This window comes from Pongo pygmaeus, chromosome X (genome assembly GCF_028885625.2).
Source record: "Pongo pygmaeus isolate AG05252 chromosome X, NHGRI_mPonPyg2-v2.0_pri, whole genome shotgun sequence".
NCBI classification, from domain to species: Eukaryota; Metazoa; Chordata; class Mammalia; order Primates; family Hominidae; genus Pongo; species Pongo pygmaeus.
The window spans coordinates 74,294,971-74,310,037 of NC_072396.2; the positions used below are offsets into that span (position 1 = coordinate 74,294,971).

Here is a 15,067-nt window from a genome sequence, read left to right on the forward strand (position 1 = left end):
CTCCCCTGTTCACCTTACACTCTAAATTTATTTTTTTTCTTTTTCTTTTTTTTTTTTTTGAGACAGAGTCTTGCTGTGTCGCCCAGGCTGGAGTGCAGTGGTGCGATCTCGGCTCACTGCGACCTCCGCCTCCTGGGTTCCAGCAATTCTCCTCCCTCAGCCTCCGGAGCAGCTGGGATTACAGGCATGTACCATCACGCCCAGCTAATTTTTGTATTTTTTTTAGTAGAGACAGGGTTCCACCATATTGGCCAGGCTGGTCTCGAACTCCTGACCTCATGATCTACCTGCCTCAGCCTCCCAAAGTGCTGGGACTACAGGCGTGAGCCACCGTGCCTGGCCTAAATTTCTTAATTCTAATTGGATTGCTACCCTCTCTTCCTCTTCTTCAACATGGCAACACATTAAGGTATAGGCCCTTAGTCTCTTTTTATTTATTTTTGAGACGGAGTTTTGCCCTTGTCGCCCAGGCTAGAGTTCAGTGGCGCAGTCTCAGCTCACTGCAACCTCCACCTCCCAGGTTCAAGTGATTATCCTGCCTCAGCCTCTCAAGTAGCTGGGATTACAGGCATATGCCACCACGCCTGGCTAATTTTTGTATTTTTAGTAGAGATGGGGTTTCACCATGTTGGCCAGGCTGGTCTCGAACTCCTGACCACAGGTGATCTGCCTGCCTCGGCCTCCCAAAGTGCTGGGATTACAGGCATGAGCCACCACACCCGGTCCCTTAGTCTTTTAAGAAGGGGCAGTGAATGTTCTCAACTAAATGTTGGAGCTTCTTTACAGCTTTCCTCCATGGGGGATAGACCGCTGGGATTGAGGAGGGGCCGTTAGGCCAGGGGAAACATCAATAGAACCTGATCTTCTTCCACAACACCCCAGATGTTGGGCCTCAAACAAGCTGGGGAGGGTGGAGACGACAGACACTGCCTACCCTTCTTGTCATCTTGTGTGGTCCCATCATGCACCAAGTGGCATACCTTTCATAGGACAGAGAACTTCCCTGAGAGTCACATTCCTGGATGAAAAATTGCCCTCCATTGGCATGTGCCATCATAGACTAGGTCGTGGAAGGACCGTTTGGTTCTAGGAGGAAGAGAGACCAGTAAAAATAAGCACCCTTTCTCTCTCTGCCCTGCTGCCAGAACTGCCTGTTCTCACGTGACCCACCTTGGCAGTTACCCAGGATGACTTGCTCGCTCCCATTTTACAGTAGAGAAAACTCAAAACTGTTGCCCCAGAGTCACATTTGGAGCTGCGGCAGGGCCATTCTCGCCTTCTTGCTTTTCAGTTTGAGTTCTAGATCCAGGGCTGTCCAGGAGAGCCAACTGGTTTACTACAATGGAGTCTTGGAGTCTTCTGCCCTGCCTAGCTAGGGCTGGAAGAGGATCAGCCTCAGCCTTGTGAGTGGGTGGTACAGGATGATTTGACAACTTAAGGATAACATGCAAGCCATAGTTGCACCCTATTACTGGGAAGTGTCTAGTGTGCTGGCAAAACCAGGAGCACCAATCAGTACCCAAGTTATAAAAAATAAAATAGCCCTCTTTGAGGCCCACGAAGCCCTTGCTTATATGGGACTTACCAAGTTTAAGAGTTACGTGCACAAGGAATGGAACTCCCCGACAGTGTAAAGGCAAACATGACTGAAGCTTTCTTCTCACTTATTCTATCCTGACATAAACATTCTGAGGAGCCACAAGAGTACAGGCTTGGCTGGGATGAGGGACATTCAGAGGGGCTTGGGGGTTGCTAAACAAATGGCAGGTGCGCCACATAACAAAAACACCAGACACAAAGACACTGAACCTGGAGGGGAGAGACTGAAATAGACAACTGGCATGCTGACAGTCTGACATGCCCCAGCAGAAGCCCCAGAAGGGAACAGCATTGACCTTTGGGAGAGTGACAGGATGAGAGCAGAGTGGCCCCACTGGTTGCTGCTTGGGTAGTGCTGGCGCTGAGAAATAAGGGATGCTGATTGAGGTGGAGGTGTGTTTTTGTGTAGTATGACTGAGGGTTCCTGCAGGCAGTGCCTCAGTTTCTCCCTTTGGGACAAGGTCTCAAGCTTTGCAGGTAAAGTTTGAGCTAGCTGCCCTGGAAGATCACCTGTCTGATAGCTTGCAATCTGAGGTGTGTGTGTGTGCGCGCGCGTGAGAGAGAGGGAGCGGAACGTGCCTGAGCATGGGGGGAATTGGGCCATGCCCCAGGACTTGAGCCATCTCTGGCACAAAAGGAGTTAATGGCAGGGACCGCGCCCCCCCGTGTCCGGGCACGCGCAGCGCGCCCCCTCGGTGCGCGGGCACAGCAGCCAGGCTGCCGGAGAGCTGATCTCGGGGATTCGGGTGCGGAGCCCTTGGCCTGGAGGCGATATGGGTGGTCCGTGGCCCGGTTCAGTCGCTTGCAGCAGCCCGGGGAACAGGTGAGGCCGCCTGCCCCGGTCTCTCATCCTCTAGCTGCCCATACCTTGCCCCCATCCTAACCCCTCGCAATCCCAGGCTCCTCCACTCCCCAGCCAGTGGCCCCCATCCCTCTCAACCCCATGTTCTCCATCGGCACCCCTGACCCCCGATCCTCCCCCGCTTCTGTTCTCTCCTCTACCTCCTCCCTAAATCCCGCATCCCTATCATCCTCCCGCCCATGGTCCCTCTATTTCCACAGCCCATCCCGCATGCTCATCAAAATACCCCTATTGAGGGCCCCCAGCCCCATCCCGGGATTGCACATTGCCAGTCCCCCCTCCCCTGCAGTGCAGCCCCATCCCCCTTCCATCATAGCATCTCATAGCCAGGCTCCCTCCCCCACTCTCTGCAGCCCCCCCACCCAATGGAGGCCTTTATCCTATCCTCCCCCATTCCAGTGCAACTCCATCCCCCAATCCATTCCAAGCCCTCGTAGCCCCCAGTACTGCAGTTCTCAATATTGGTCCATTCCTGCACAATGCCCCGCGCCCAGCACCGCTGCAGCCCCAAAAGTACCCCCAGATGCCATTCTCATCCCCGGCATTGCTGCCTCCTCTTGTCTTCTCCCAAATTGCAAGTTGGACCAGGATGGAGATCTTGGCCTTGGGGATTCACAGTGGGTCCTAGGGTACAGAGGGCGTTTGGGGGTCGGTCCGATTGTCTAGGTGTTCACGGGGGAGGGGCTGCAGGGAATTGACTCAAAGGAGAATTTGGCATTTGGCGCCGAAGGGTTACTGGAGAGGGGGGCATCCCGAAAGGGTTAATGGAATTTGTGGGGTGGGGGCAGCACCGAGGGGGTTAATGTGGGGGGGTTGCTGGTGGGGAAGCTGTGTGAATGAGCGGTCTGTGCCCTGGAGTTGCCATGGAGACGGTGAATGGGGGGATTGTGTGAACTCAGCTGCGGACTATGCCCCCCCCAATACACACACCCACCCACTCCCTCCTGCCCCACCTCCCTACTCCTACCCCTTCCTTCCCCTTCCCCTCCTCCCCCCACCCGGGTGCATTCTGGGCAGTGTCTGGGATCTTACCCCCCATACTTTGCTCCCCATTTCCTCATTTCCTCTGAGCCCCCACCCCTTTAGCCACTTTACCCGCCCTCCCTCCTCTTCCTTTTTCTTCTCTCTCTCTCTCTCTTTCTCTCTCTCTCTCTCTCACACACACACACACACACACACAGACACACACACACACATTCTCATTCCCATCTCGTGGTGGCTGATTGCCGGGCGTTCCCAATCTCCCTCCCCCACCCCTTCAGCCAGTTCTTAAAGGAGCAGGCCTGCAATCTGGGAAGGCGGGAGAAATGGAGGAAAACTAAATGTGCATGTGGCGTGAGTGTGCGTGTGTGTGCGAGAGCATGCGGGAGTATCTGTGTGTGCCTGTGTCTATGTGTTGACTGTAACTGTGTCAGAAGGCCTATGTGTCTGAGTGTGTTGCTATTTCTGTTTCTGTCTCCACCTATGTGTCACCATTATGCTGCATGTGTCTGGATATTTACCTATGCGGGTATGTGTGATTATATTTCAGTAAGTCTCTGTGTGTGTCTCTGAATGTATCACTCTGTGAGACTCTGGCTGTGTGAGGTGATCTGTCTCAGAATGTGGGACTATATGAGGGGATCTCTGTGGGTTTGGAATGTATGTCTCTGTGAGTGAATATCGCAGTGTCTGTGATCCTGGCTTGGTCTCTCTCATTCCCTCTTTGAGTCTTTGTGAGTTTATTTCTATGAGTCTCTGAATATGTGTTCCCCATGCTCCGTTGTTTATTTTATAATACACCGGAAGAGCATCCACAATGCCTAGGGTGCTAGGCAGAACTCTTTCTGCCTCACTTCTGGAATTCGGTGTGAATTAAGAGAGAGCCAGCTGAAAGGACCAAGGCTTAAGGATTTGGGAGCAGTGAGGGCTGAGGAGAAATGTACAGGAGGGGCGCAGGAGGGTCCGAGGAGGACTCCGGTGAATGGCTGTCCTGCCCTTTGCCCTGCCTGAGGGTGAGAGAGTCTTTCTGTGGGACTCTGCCGATTTGCTGCTTTCTGTTCTTGTATCTTAGTGTCCCAGAGTGAGGTTGACAATCCCACCCTGTCCTGAAGTGGAGGTCCCTGTGTGGGCTTACCGGGTCCCAAGGGCTACACAGCTCTGTTCAAGCAGCATGCCCGGGGACCTGAGCTCCGTCTTTGTTTCTCCCCACCCCCTGGCTGTCACATGCTATTCTGGCTCCAGCCGACCCTGATGAACCCCTTTGGCTGTGGAGTTGAAGTTGGGCACCGGGAACTTGCAGTGGCAACAACTGTCACTGTCAAACCCCTTGGATTTTCCAGCCATGGCCAGGCACATAGAATAGTTCCGATTGGCAGTGGATCATCTGTGAGTCCCTGGGCCCCTGGGCATGTGAAACCTCTCCTACCTATAAGAGAATAGCCCAAGCCCAGCGGGGCCCCCAAAGACCAACTCTGTTGCCCTCCCAGACCATCTTGGATGACGCATACTTCCCTCTTTCCACAGGCCTGTCTGGCCCTGAGGGAGTCCCCTTTCTGAAGCTGTGGTGCTTGGACGACCTGCTCTCTACGTTGCTGGGCACCTGTAGGTGTCCCTCGAGAGCTCAGTTTTGAGGTTCAAGTCAGTGTGGCCATGAAGGGGCTGCCTGTTGGGCTGATGCTGTGACCCTGGAGTCTGCCTCTCCTGCCAGTCCCCCTGCCCGGAACATGTGGCTGCGGCTTGGCCCGCCCTCGCTGTCCCTGAGCCCCAATCCCACGGTTGGCAGGAGCCTGTGCCTCACCCTGTGGTTCCTCAGTTTGGCGCTGAGGGCCAGTACCCAGGCCCCAGCACCCACAGTCAACACTCACTTTGGGAAGCTAAGGGGTGCCCGAGTACCACTGCCCAGTGAGATCCTGGGGCCTGTGGACCAATACCTGGGGGTGCCCTACGCAGCTCCCCCGATCGGCGAGAAACGTTTCCTGCCCCCTGAACCACCCCCATCCTGGTCGGGCATCCGGAACGCCACACACTTTCCCCCAGTGTGCCCCCAGAACATCCACACAGCTGTGCCCGAAGTCATGCTGCCAGTCTGGTTCACTGCCAACTTGGATATCGTCGCTACTTACATCCAAGAACCCAACGAAGACTGTCTCTACCTGAACGTCTATGTGCCGACGGAGGATGGTGAGTGCTGCGGCCAGGCACTGTGCCCTCCCTGCCTCCTGCCTGCCCTGCTGTGTTTGTGGCTTGCATGTGGTTGTGTGCCCTGCAGCATGCGTCTGTCTGTCTGTGAAAATGCTTCTAACCATCACTCTGCTTGGCCTCCCACCCCCCTCCCTGTTCTTCCCTCTCCCAGCATTGTCCGAGCTCCCATGTGTGAGTGACACTGTTGCCAGGAGGGGCCTGGCCCGGCCTGAGAGCTCTGACGGGTCTAGGTCCAGTGCTGGATGGGGGTCCCCTGGGGGAGTATGGGTCACGGCTGGCAGCTGCCCGCGGGAGGATGCTGGCTCCACCAGGCCCCCCTGTTGCCATTCCACCTGCTTCGAAAGGTGGTAGGTGTGTGTGGCCAAGGGCACTGGGTGTGTGGGGGGCGGGGGGGCAAGCCTGGTGGGTGATGCTTAGGTGCCTCCTCTTTTACTAGCTGATGCCTCCTCCCGCGGGGGTCACACTAAGGTAAGTGACAGAAACAAGGAGATGGTGGGACAGGCTCTCTGCCATGTGCCGCCTGCAGAGCAGCTCAGCTCTTGGGGCCTGGGGGGTGGGGGGTGCATGCCCCTGGGCAGAGGCCTCCTGTTATTTTTTAGTTTTTTATTCATTTTACAGTAAAGCGGATTTCCAAGGAATGCGCCCGAAAGCCCAACAAGAAAATTTGTAGGAAAGGAGGTAGGTAGCGAGCCGGCGGGGAGGGAGAGAGAGAGAGAGGGAGGGCTGCCTGCCCACCTGCCCTTGCCCCCAGGACCCAGCCTTCCTCCAAGTAGCCCAGGCTCAGGGGGCAGTGAGCAGGCATAAGCGCCACCTCATCCGAGGGCCCTGGCTGCCTTGCAGGGAGGATTTGGTGGCCTAAGGCAGGCTCAGAGCAGAAGCAGCAACCCTATTTCTTCCAATCTTCCCAGCCCCAAATTCCACCCTAAAGTGTGTGCCAAAGGCAGAGCCAGTGGCTCTCTCGGTGACACCTCAGGAGAAACTCTAGGAAGCCAAGATGGTGCCAGAGGCTCCACCCTTTTCCTAGTGGGTGGAGCCAGAAGACCATCCCTTCTGTGTTCTTTCTCCTGGATTGAAGGTCTAAACTCAATTTTCCCACCCTGAAGCTTAGACCAAACGTGTACACAGGTTTAGTAACTCCTGCCATACACACCTCTGCCTCCCACCCCACTACCTCTGGCCAGAGTGTAGCTGATAGACCCAGGCTGCTCTGGTGGCAGAACTTGGGGATCTCTGGGAACTATGGACTTTAAAGAAGGCAAAAGATCCTAAATTTTAAATTTACCCTTATGCTGAGAGGAGTTTCTCCCCCTGTATAATAATTCTTCCTGTTGGAATATCACTTTATGTTTCCTGTAAAGTGCCTTGGCATTTACCTTAGAGAATCCTCCCTGTATCTCTGGAAGCGTCTAAGGCAGGAATCAGTATCCCAATTTTACAGATGAGGAAACAGGCCCAGGGGAGTGACTTGCTGCTGCTCAAGGCCCCCGTCGCTGGTCTGTGGCAGAGCTGGGACCAAAACCTGGGTCTCTTGACCCTCAGGGCGTGTTCTTTCCACTGTAGCACACAGAAGCGACTCCCATCTGCTCATTCCCATCTCCCCAATTCAAAAAAATGGTGAGATGTGGCTGGGCTGGGGAGAATTGGAACAGTAACAGCCTAAGGAACAGGTGGAAAAATCACAGCTTGATCCCTACAACCCTCTGGCAAGCTGGGAGTTTGTTTTCCTTTGATGTCCTAGGGCAGAGTTTCTCAGAATGGGGTTGTCAGGATTCCTGGGATGGGGTGCTCCTTACTGAATAAGAATTTCTGTGGGCAGAGCCTGGGAATCTATATGTTGAACATGAGCCCTGAGCGCTTCTAATGCCCACCCGAGCATGGAGTGAGACCCGCTGCTCTAGGGATAGTATTTCACCACAGCCCCAAACCCACCCAGGACCTCACACACCATAGGCAATTGATGTTTTTTGTGTAATTCAGAAGCATCATGGTGCTGCAGAAAGAGTACAGGTCTGGGAAGCACAAGGCCTGAGTCCCAGCTCTGCTGCCAACTCAGTGAGACCTTAGGCAAGTCTTTTCCTTCAAGAACCTCTGTTTCCACATCTGAGGTTGGTAGGGTACAGTTCTGGCCTTAGCATTCCATTAGCCTGTAAATGAATTCAAGAAGAAGGTCTCTTAAACCTGCAGGAGAGGCCGGGCGCGGTGGCTCACACCTGTAATCCCAGCACTTTGGGAGGCCGAGGTGGGTGGATCACGAGGTCAGGAGATCGAGACCATCCTGGCTAATATGGCAAAACCCTGTCTCTACTAAAAATACAAAAAATTAGCCAGGCGTGGTGGCGGGCGCCTGTAGTTCCAGCTACTTGGGAGGTTGAGGCAGGAGAATGGCATGAACCCGGGAGGCGGAGCTTGCAGTGAGCCAAGATCGTGCCACTGCACTCCAGCCTGGGCGACAGAGCGAGACTCCATCTCAAAAAAAAAACAAAAAAAAGAAGAAAAGAAAAGAAAAGAAAAAAACCTGCAGGACAGATGGCATTCACATTAACCATTTCTTAGGAAGAATGATCGCCCAGTAAGAGCCTTGGGCTGTCCAGTCCAGCCCTGAGAGTGTGGCCAGAGAGCAGACTGGAAGCCCTGGCTCAAACATGCACATTTACTGATCGTGATTGTTGACTGTGGGCAACGCCATGTGCTAGGTGTTGTTGGGATGTGGAGGGATGTGAGGTAGAGGAAAGATTTAGAAATGACTAAAGGCCTAATCACTGCTCTGAAGAAGCTCTTAGCCTTGTATTAAAACTCAGCTGGTTTGGCCGGGTGCGGTAGGTTATGCGTATAATTGCAGCACTTTGGGAGGCCAAGACGGGTGGATCACTTGAGTTCAGGAATTCGAGACCAGCCTGGCCAATATGGTGAAACCCCATCCCTACTAAAAATACAGGTGCATGGTGGCACGCACCTGTAGTCCCAGCTACTCGGGAGGCTGGGGCAGGAGAATCGCTTGAACCCGGGAGGTGGAGGTTGCAGTGAGCCGAGGTGGTGCCATTGCACTCCAGCCTGGGCAACAAGGGTGAAACTCCATCTAAAAAAAAAAAAAAAAAAAAAACTCAGCTGGTTTCCCTAAGTCCCATGGGCCAATCAGGAAGTGGGTTCCAGACAGTGCAAGGGAAGGCATTTGGTCATTTCACTGTTCAAATTAGTTCCCTACCCAGGACCTGGTGGCCATTTGGAAGAGTGACAAATCCCGCCTCTTGAGGGAGACCCATCCCCGGAGGTCGTTAGGGTTGTGGTGTGCAGAGGTCTGGGGACCGGCCTGGCTGGGATCCCTCAGCGGCGCAGGGTCTGGGAATGGTGGTCGGCAGTCAGGCTGGCCTGGGTGAGACGCATGGCAGCTAGGAGCTGCTCAGCAAGTGCTAGGCTGAAGAAGCAGAGGCATCTGTGTGAAGGAGGCTGGGACAATGCAGCAACCCAGGGACAGTTTCAGAGGGGTTCACAAGGGACGTATCTTCTAAGTCAGGGATGATGGGAAATGAAGGTTTTCCTGGCGAAGACCTGCCCCATCTCCCCAACACGCCACCCCATCAAGTTGGAAGGAATTCGTGTCTGGGGATGAGCAATTCCTTTCCGTTTGGTAGGCTGTCCACAGTGTGAGGGATGATGCCCATGTCCCATTAAGGTTTCTGAGGACAGCACTGGCAGGTGTTGAGCTAATGTGTTAAGACGGTAGGTGCCACCGGAAGTTCAGGGAGCCAGAGGCAATTTCTCCCCTAGCGCTGTGCTCTTGTCCTAGTTGAAAAGCCATTTTGTAGGATGAGGGCAGTTCCTGTTTTGATGAATGGCTGTAAGGAAATCTAGTCATCAGAGTCCAGACCGGCTGGGAAAGAGGGCTCTTTGCTCCCTCCAGGCTGAGGGTATCTGATGTCATAGATGCCTGGGGTGGCAGCACAGCCCCCTCTGTTTCCACACACTGACCAGCATCCAGACAGCCGGTCCTCTCCCTCCACAGCCATCGCCAGGATGCACTTCTAGCCTCCTTAGAACAGGAAGGAGAATTTGTGCCGGCTTAGCCCCAGATCCTAAATGTCTCCCTTCTCACCTCTAGTCTCTTCTTTTTTCTCTTCCCCTCCTTTCCCCTTCTCTCCCCTCCCCTACATGCCCCACTGCTTTTCTCATCTATTTCTTCCCTCCCTTCCCCTTTCCCCCACCCCAGAAAGGTGGCATGATGCAGTGGAAAGACCATGGGCTTTGGAGTCAAGCAGACCTGGGTGTGAATCGCACCTCTAGCACTTCCAAGCTGTGTGATCTTGAGCAAGTCACTTTACCCCTCTGAACCTCAGTTTCCCCATCAGTGAAACAGTAATAAGGATAGGACCTATCTCACTGGGGTGTAAGGATCAAACAATATGGCAGAAGTAGAGTGTCTGGCACATGGTGAATATTCAGTACATGGTTGGAGCTGTGACCATTATTCCTATCTCTTTGTTTCTCTTCTATTTTTTTTTCCCTCTCTCTCACCATCCCTTTCTCCTCTACCCCTTTCTTCTGTCCCTCTCTCCCTCTCTGGCTCTCTCTACATCTCAGAGCAATGCTTGCTGCTCTCAACACTGGTTCCTGTGGGCAGGAACCCCATTTGCCATTAACCAGAGCAGGGGCTCCAACAAGGAAGACCAGAGGGAAAGCTTCATCTCCCATTTTCTCCTGTGGGAATCAGGGTCAGCTGAGGCCCAGCTTGAGCCTGCCCACTGGGCCCCAGGAGCTCAGGCCTGGGGTCCCTGTACACGTCTCTGCCCTAAGTACCTCGTATCCACAACCTCCACACTTGCTGGCAATGTCATCCCTCACCCTTGGTACCTGACCCTGCTCTCCAGCTCGACCTGCCTGTGTACACACGAGCAGCCCCTTCCACCCAGAATGAATCCTTCCCCTGAGTGGGTCTCTGGCTCTGTGCCCTGGCCCACTTGCTGCTACCTCCTTCCTCACTGGAAAGGTAGTTGGTTGAGATGGGCTGCTGGGGACAAGGAGGCGGGGCAGGGCGGTGCAGAGAGGCCAGCACAGCAGGGGCCTGCAACACCATCATCCTGATGAAGGTCTGGGCCTCAGCCCACCCATTCCCTCAGTTCTTGCCATCCCTCCTGCCTGTCCTGGGCCCAGGCCCGGAGCTGGCTTGCTGGGCCACACTGCAGTCATGCTGTTTTTGAATTCTCTCTCTGTTTTGTTCTCTGTTCTGTGCTGTTGTGTCTCCCCGTGTCTGGTCCCCAGGATCCGGCGCTAAGAAACAGGGCGAGGACTTAGCGGATAATGACGGGGATGAAGATGAAGGTATTTGGGGGCTGCAGGGCGCGGCGGCTGGTGCATGGCACAGAGCCCCTCCCCTTCTCGATGGGGAGAAGCCCCGTCTGTCTGTCTGTCTGTCCGTTGGTGTGTTTCTGTTCCTGTACAAGGCCGTTGGGCTATTCATCTGTCTTTGGCCCTGTTGGCCACTGGGAGTTCCGGGGTGATGGACATGGCTGGCAGGAGCAGGGGACCACAAGCAGAGCCATGGGGAGGACATCCTCCTTGCCTGGGTCTCCCGCCTCTTCCCCATCTTCTGTGGTTCAGAGGCACCTGCCCCTACTGAGCAGCAGGGAGAGTGGAGAGAAAGCAGGACCACTGAGGGCGGGGAGAGGACAAAGGCAACGGAACGGCAAGGAGATTACCTGTGTTTCAGTGAAGAGACCCCTGTGTCTCACAGGGAGCCTGGCTTCTGAGAGAGGGGCCCCGCAGGATGGTGAACTGGGGAGTGAGGCAGTGACAACCAAAGGGCCTGGAAAAGCAGCACCAGAACCTCCCCAGACTTCTAGAAAAGAGAGAGATGGTCTCGCGGCTAAGGGCTGCAGTAGGTACAAGACAAGGCCAGAAAGACGGAGCTAAAATGCCAGGCTGAGGCCAGGACACCACAGCCATCAATAGATAGCATAAGATCCTTGGGCAATGATCGGACCAGCCTTCCTCCTTGGAGAAACAAGTTCTGTTTGCTCCGCAGCAGAGAGCATTCCCTTCCTCCTCCATGCCCCGGCCCTGCCCCTCTGCCCCAAAGGGGCCAGGCAGCTCAGGGGAGCCCAGTGGTGATGGGTAGGGCTGTGCTGGCATGGCAGAGAGTATTGGTCCAGTTCATGGACTGACAGGCTACAGGCAGAGGTGATCAGGCCTGGAGCCTTCTCTTGACTGCCCCAGCCCTGATGCCGTGCCGCCTGGGCTCGGGAGCAGCCGCTTGATGGTCCCTTGTTGAATGGCCTCTGGGGAGGCTCCATCTTCATCTTGGTGCTGACTGGGAGCAGGCTCTGTCATTGTTTGTTCTGCCCCATCCCCAGTGCTTCTGGTTAAGTCTGCCCAGGGAGAATGGGGAAATGGGCACATGGCTAAGAAACCATGTCAACAAGGTTCCCCCCACCCTATCTCTGCCATTCACTCCCCTTTCCCCACATCCTTCCTTGTTCTCTCCCTGTGCCACCCCTTATTCCCACACCTCTTGTCTCTGTCTGCACTGGGGGGCCAGCTGCTGCCAGTGGCCGTTTTTCCATGTAACTGGTCTAGTCTTGGGGGTTTCAGGGCTCCCCAGCTCCTGCTCTCTAAAGCCATGTCAGGTCCCAGGACTCCTGGGTGCCCAGGGCAGCGACTCACCTGATGTGGCTAAAGGACCAGCCCTTCCGCTTTCTGCTGCCCCCCACCCCCAGGGCCCAGCCATGGCCCACTGAGGCCTGGCTGTGTCACATGCCTGGCTGCCTTCAGCTGGGAGGCACTTGAAACCAGAGCCTTTAAAAATATCACTGAAGCCCCACTGTCTCGGGCTGATGCTTGAGCTCCAGATTGAGCAGCCCCATGAGTCCTGCCCTCAGGGATGGCGGTGGTGTCCTGGCACCTGGGATAGCTTTGCTGCCCGCACCCACCCCCCAGGCTGGCAGGGGTGGGGGAGGAAGGGCATCCCACCCAGCCTGTGTCTCACCCCTTCTCCTTGCAGACATCCGGGACAGTGGTGCTAAACCCGTCATGGTCTACATCCACGGAGGCTCTTACATGGAAGGGACAGGCAACATGATTGACGGCAGCGTCCTCGCCAGTTATGGCAATGTCATCGTCATCACCCTCAACTATCGGGTTGGAGTGCTAGGTATGGTTCCCTGCCTGGTGCCTGGAAGGAAGACTGGCTTCGCAAGGGGGGAGGAAAGAATGCTGGAGAATTTAAAAACAGATAGCCTTGCTTCTCTAGCTGGTCCTAATAACCACAGTCAAAATGGTGTTATCCTCTGGCCCCTACCCAAATGCTAGGGGCTTCCCCATATCCCCAGGCCCTTTCTTGGAAGGTTTAGATGCCACCGGAAATTCAATTCAAACTTCACACCTTCTCTCAGGTCCCAAGCCAGGTCTCTGCTTCCAGACTTTCACTTGGCTGAGTTTTGTAGGATGCTTCAATTTTCCACTGTCCTGTCTTCACCTCTACCCACCTGCCCCACATCTCTAAACACCCCACACATGCACAGATATTCCTTCCAGTCCACTCCATGGCCACACACCTATTTACCTTCATGTGTTTACACATCCACCCCGCCATGCACCTGCAGGAAGACGGTGCTTTCTCACTCACCCCCATAAAGTACACACACCTAGCCCCACATTCACATCTCCAGGCCCCTCACACGTAGACACATTCTCCCAGCACTCCAGGTAACTCCATTCACATAGTCTCTCCAGAACACATATCCACATACCCACACGGTCTGTGTACTCCACGTCTGCACCCCGCAGATGGCTCTCACCCTCCGCATATACACACACACATGCTCATATACTTCTCCCCATGTCTCTGTAGCCACATCTACACCCATACCCACGACGCATACACACCCACACTCACACTTTACCCCCATATTTACAGCCCACACAAAAACCTACACCCTGCACATCCATGTTCACACCCAAACTCCACACATATACACCTTAAATGTATATAAATATTCCTTCCACCCACCCCCCACAAATACCTACACATGCCCGTATCCCCCTGCACACCCCACTTCCACATCCACTTTACACACCCACCTACTACCACACACACCTGTCCCTCACTATCTCCTCAGAAACACAAACCAACATTCCCCTTCCCTACACACATATACTCTTACCTGTTTGTCCACACTGTCCCACCCCACACATACACAGATACTACACACACACCATATCCACATCTACATACATCCCACACACTGCCCTTATGTCATTCCCCTACACATACATTCCCCCACACAGACATCCACATATGCATGCACGCATATACATGCGCACACTCTTCCATACACAGCCTGCATATGTACACCCAGCACACACCCATGCACTTCTCCCCTCACCCCACCCCACAAATATATACACATCCGTGTACATGGGGCTGCACCTGTATCCATACATGCACACACACCTCTACCCAGGCCCAACCGCATCCCCCAAGTCCCCCCACACTTCCTTACCCCGTATATGCACATGTACACACTCTTTGTACTCTAAGCATGTCCCCTGCACACTCCCACCCATCACACACACACTCCCATGCATATGCACCCATTGCCCAAATGCCTCCTCATATGTACCCATACACCTCCCCACCCCCGCATTCTCTGCTCTGCACAAGCTTGTGTCAGTCATTTAGGCTGCCCTTGAACCCTGTACCTTCCTTGGTGACCGCCCATGCCTATCTATGGCCAAGGTCCTGAGGTAAACGAGTGCCTCAGAGAGGGTGACTAAGCACACAGGGCCCTGCTCATGCTCCCCCAAGCCCCGCATCCCTTTAGTGGCATGAAGAAGCCAACTTCTTCCTGGAGGAAGAGTTTCAGCGGGAGTGTAGGCTCTTGGTCAGGTCTGTAGGCATATGGGTGCTAAACCAGCAGTGAGGCATGGCTTATTCCATGACTACTTAGGGGACACGACCGTATTTTATTTCATTTCATTTCATTTTCATTTAATTTTTGAGACAGGGTCTCACTCTTGCCCAGGCCAGTTTTGAACTCCTGAGCTCAAGTGATCATCCTCCCACTTCAAGGGCCTTATTTTAATTTGCTTATTTATTTATTTATTTATTCACTTATTCATTTATTCATTTATTATTTTTATTTTGTTTTTGAGGCAGAGTCTCACTCTGTCGCCCAGGCTGGAGTGCAATGGCACCATCTCGGCTCACTGCAACCTCCGCCTCCCGGGTTCAAGTGATTCTCCTGCCTCAGCCTCCTGAGTAGCTGGGATTACAGGCACCCGCCACCATGCATGGCTAATTTTTGTATTTTTAGTAGAGACAGGGTTTCGCCATGTTGGCCAGGCTGGTCTCGAACTCCTGACCTTAGGTGATCTGCCTGCCTCAGCCTCCCAAAGTGCTGGGATTACAGGCATGAGCCACTGCGCCTGGCC

The 15,067-nt window shown here is 54.2% G+C and overlaps 1 protein-coding gene across 5 annotated transcripts in view; it reads left to right on the top strand.

Annotated features, from left to right (window-relative positions):
* The first annotated feature begins 16 nt into the window (after positions 1-16).
* The window catches only part of NLGN3 (neuroligin 3), a 28,688-nt gene continuing 13,637 nt past the window's right edge, over positions 17-15,067 (top strand). The window contains exons 1-5 of one of the 5 annotated variants that reach the window (XM_063660441.1): positions 17-1,403; positions 4,967-5,623; positions 6,263-6,322; positions 10,898-10,957; positions 12,636-12,785. In XM_063660441.1, the coding sequence (XP_063516511.1) occupies positions 5,167-5,623; positions 6,263-6,322; positions 10,898-10,957; positions 12,636-12,785 (727 nt within the window). In that variant the 5' untranslated portion in view covers positions 17-1,403; positions 4,967-5,166. Of the gene's footprint in view, positions 1,404-2,290; positions 2,423-3,749; positions 4,456-4,966; positions 5,624-6,262; positions 6,323-10,897; positions 10,958-12,635; positions 12,786-15,067 lie in introns of those variants that run through there. The other 4 variants (XM_054470783.2, XM_063660440.1, XM_054470784.2 and 1 more) reach the window with 4 other exon arrangements.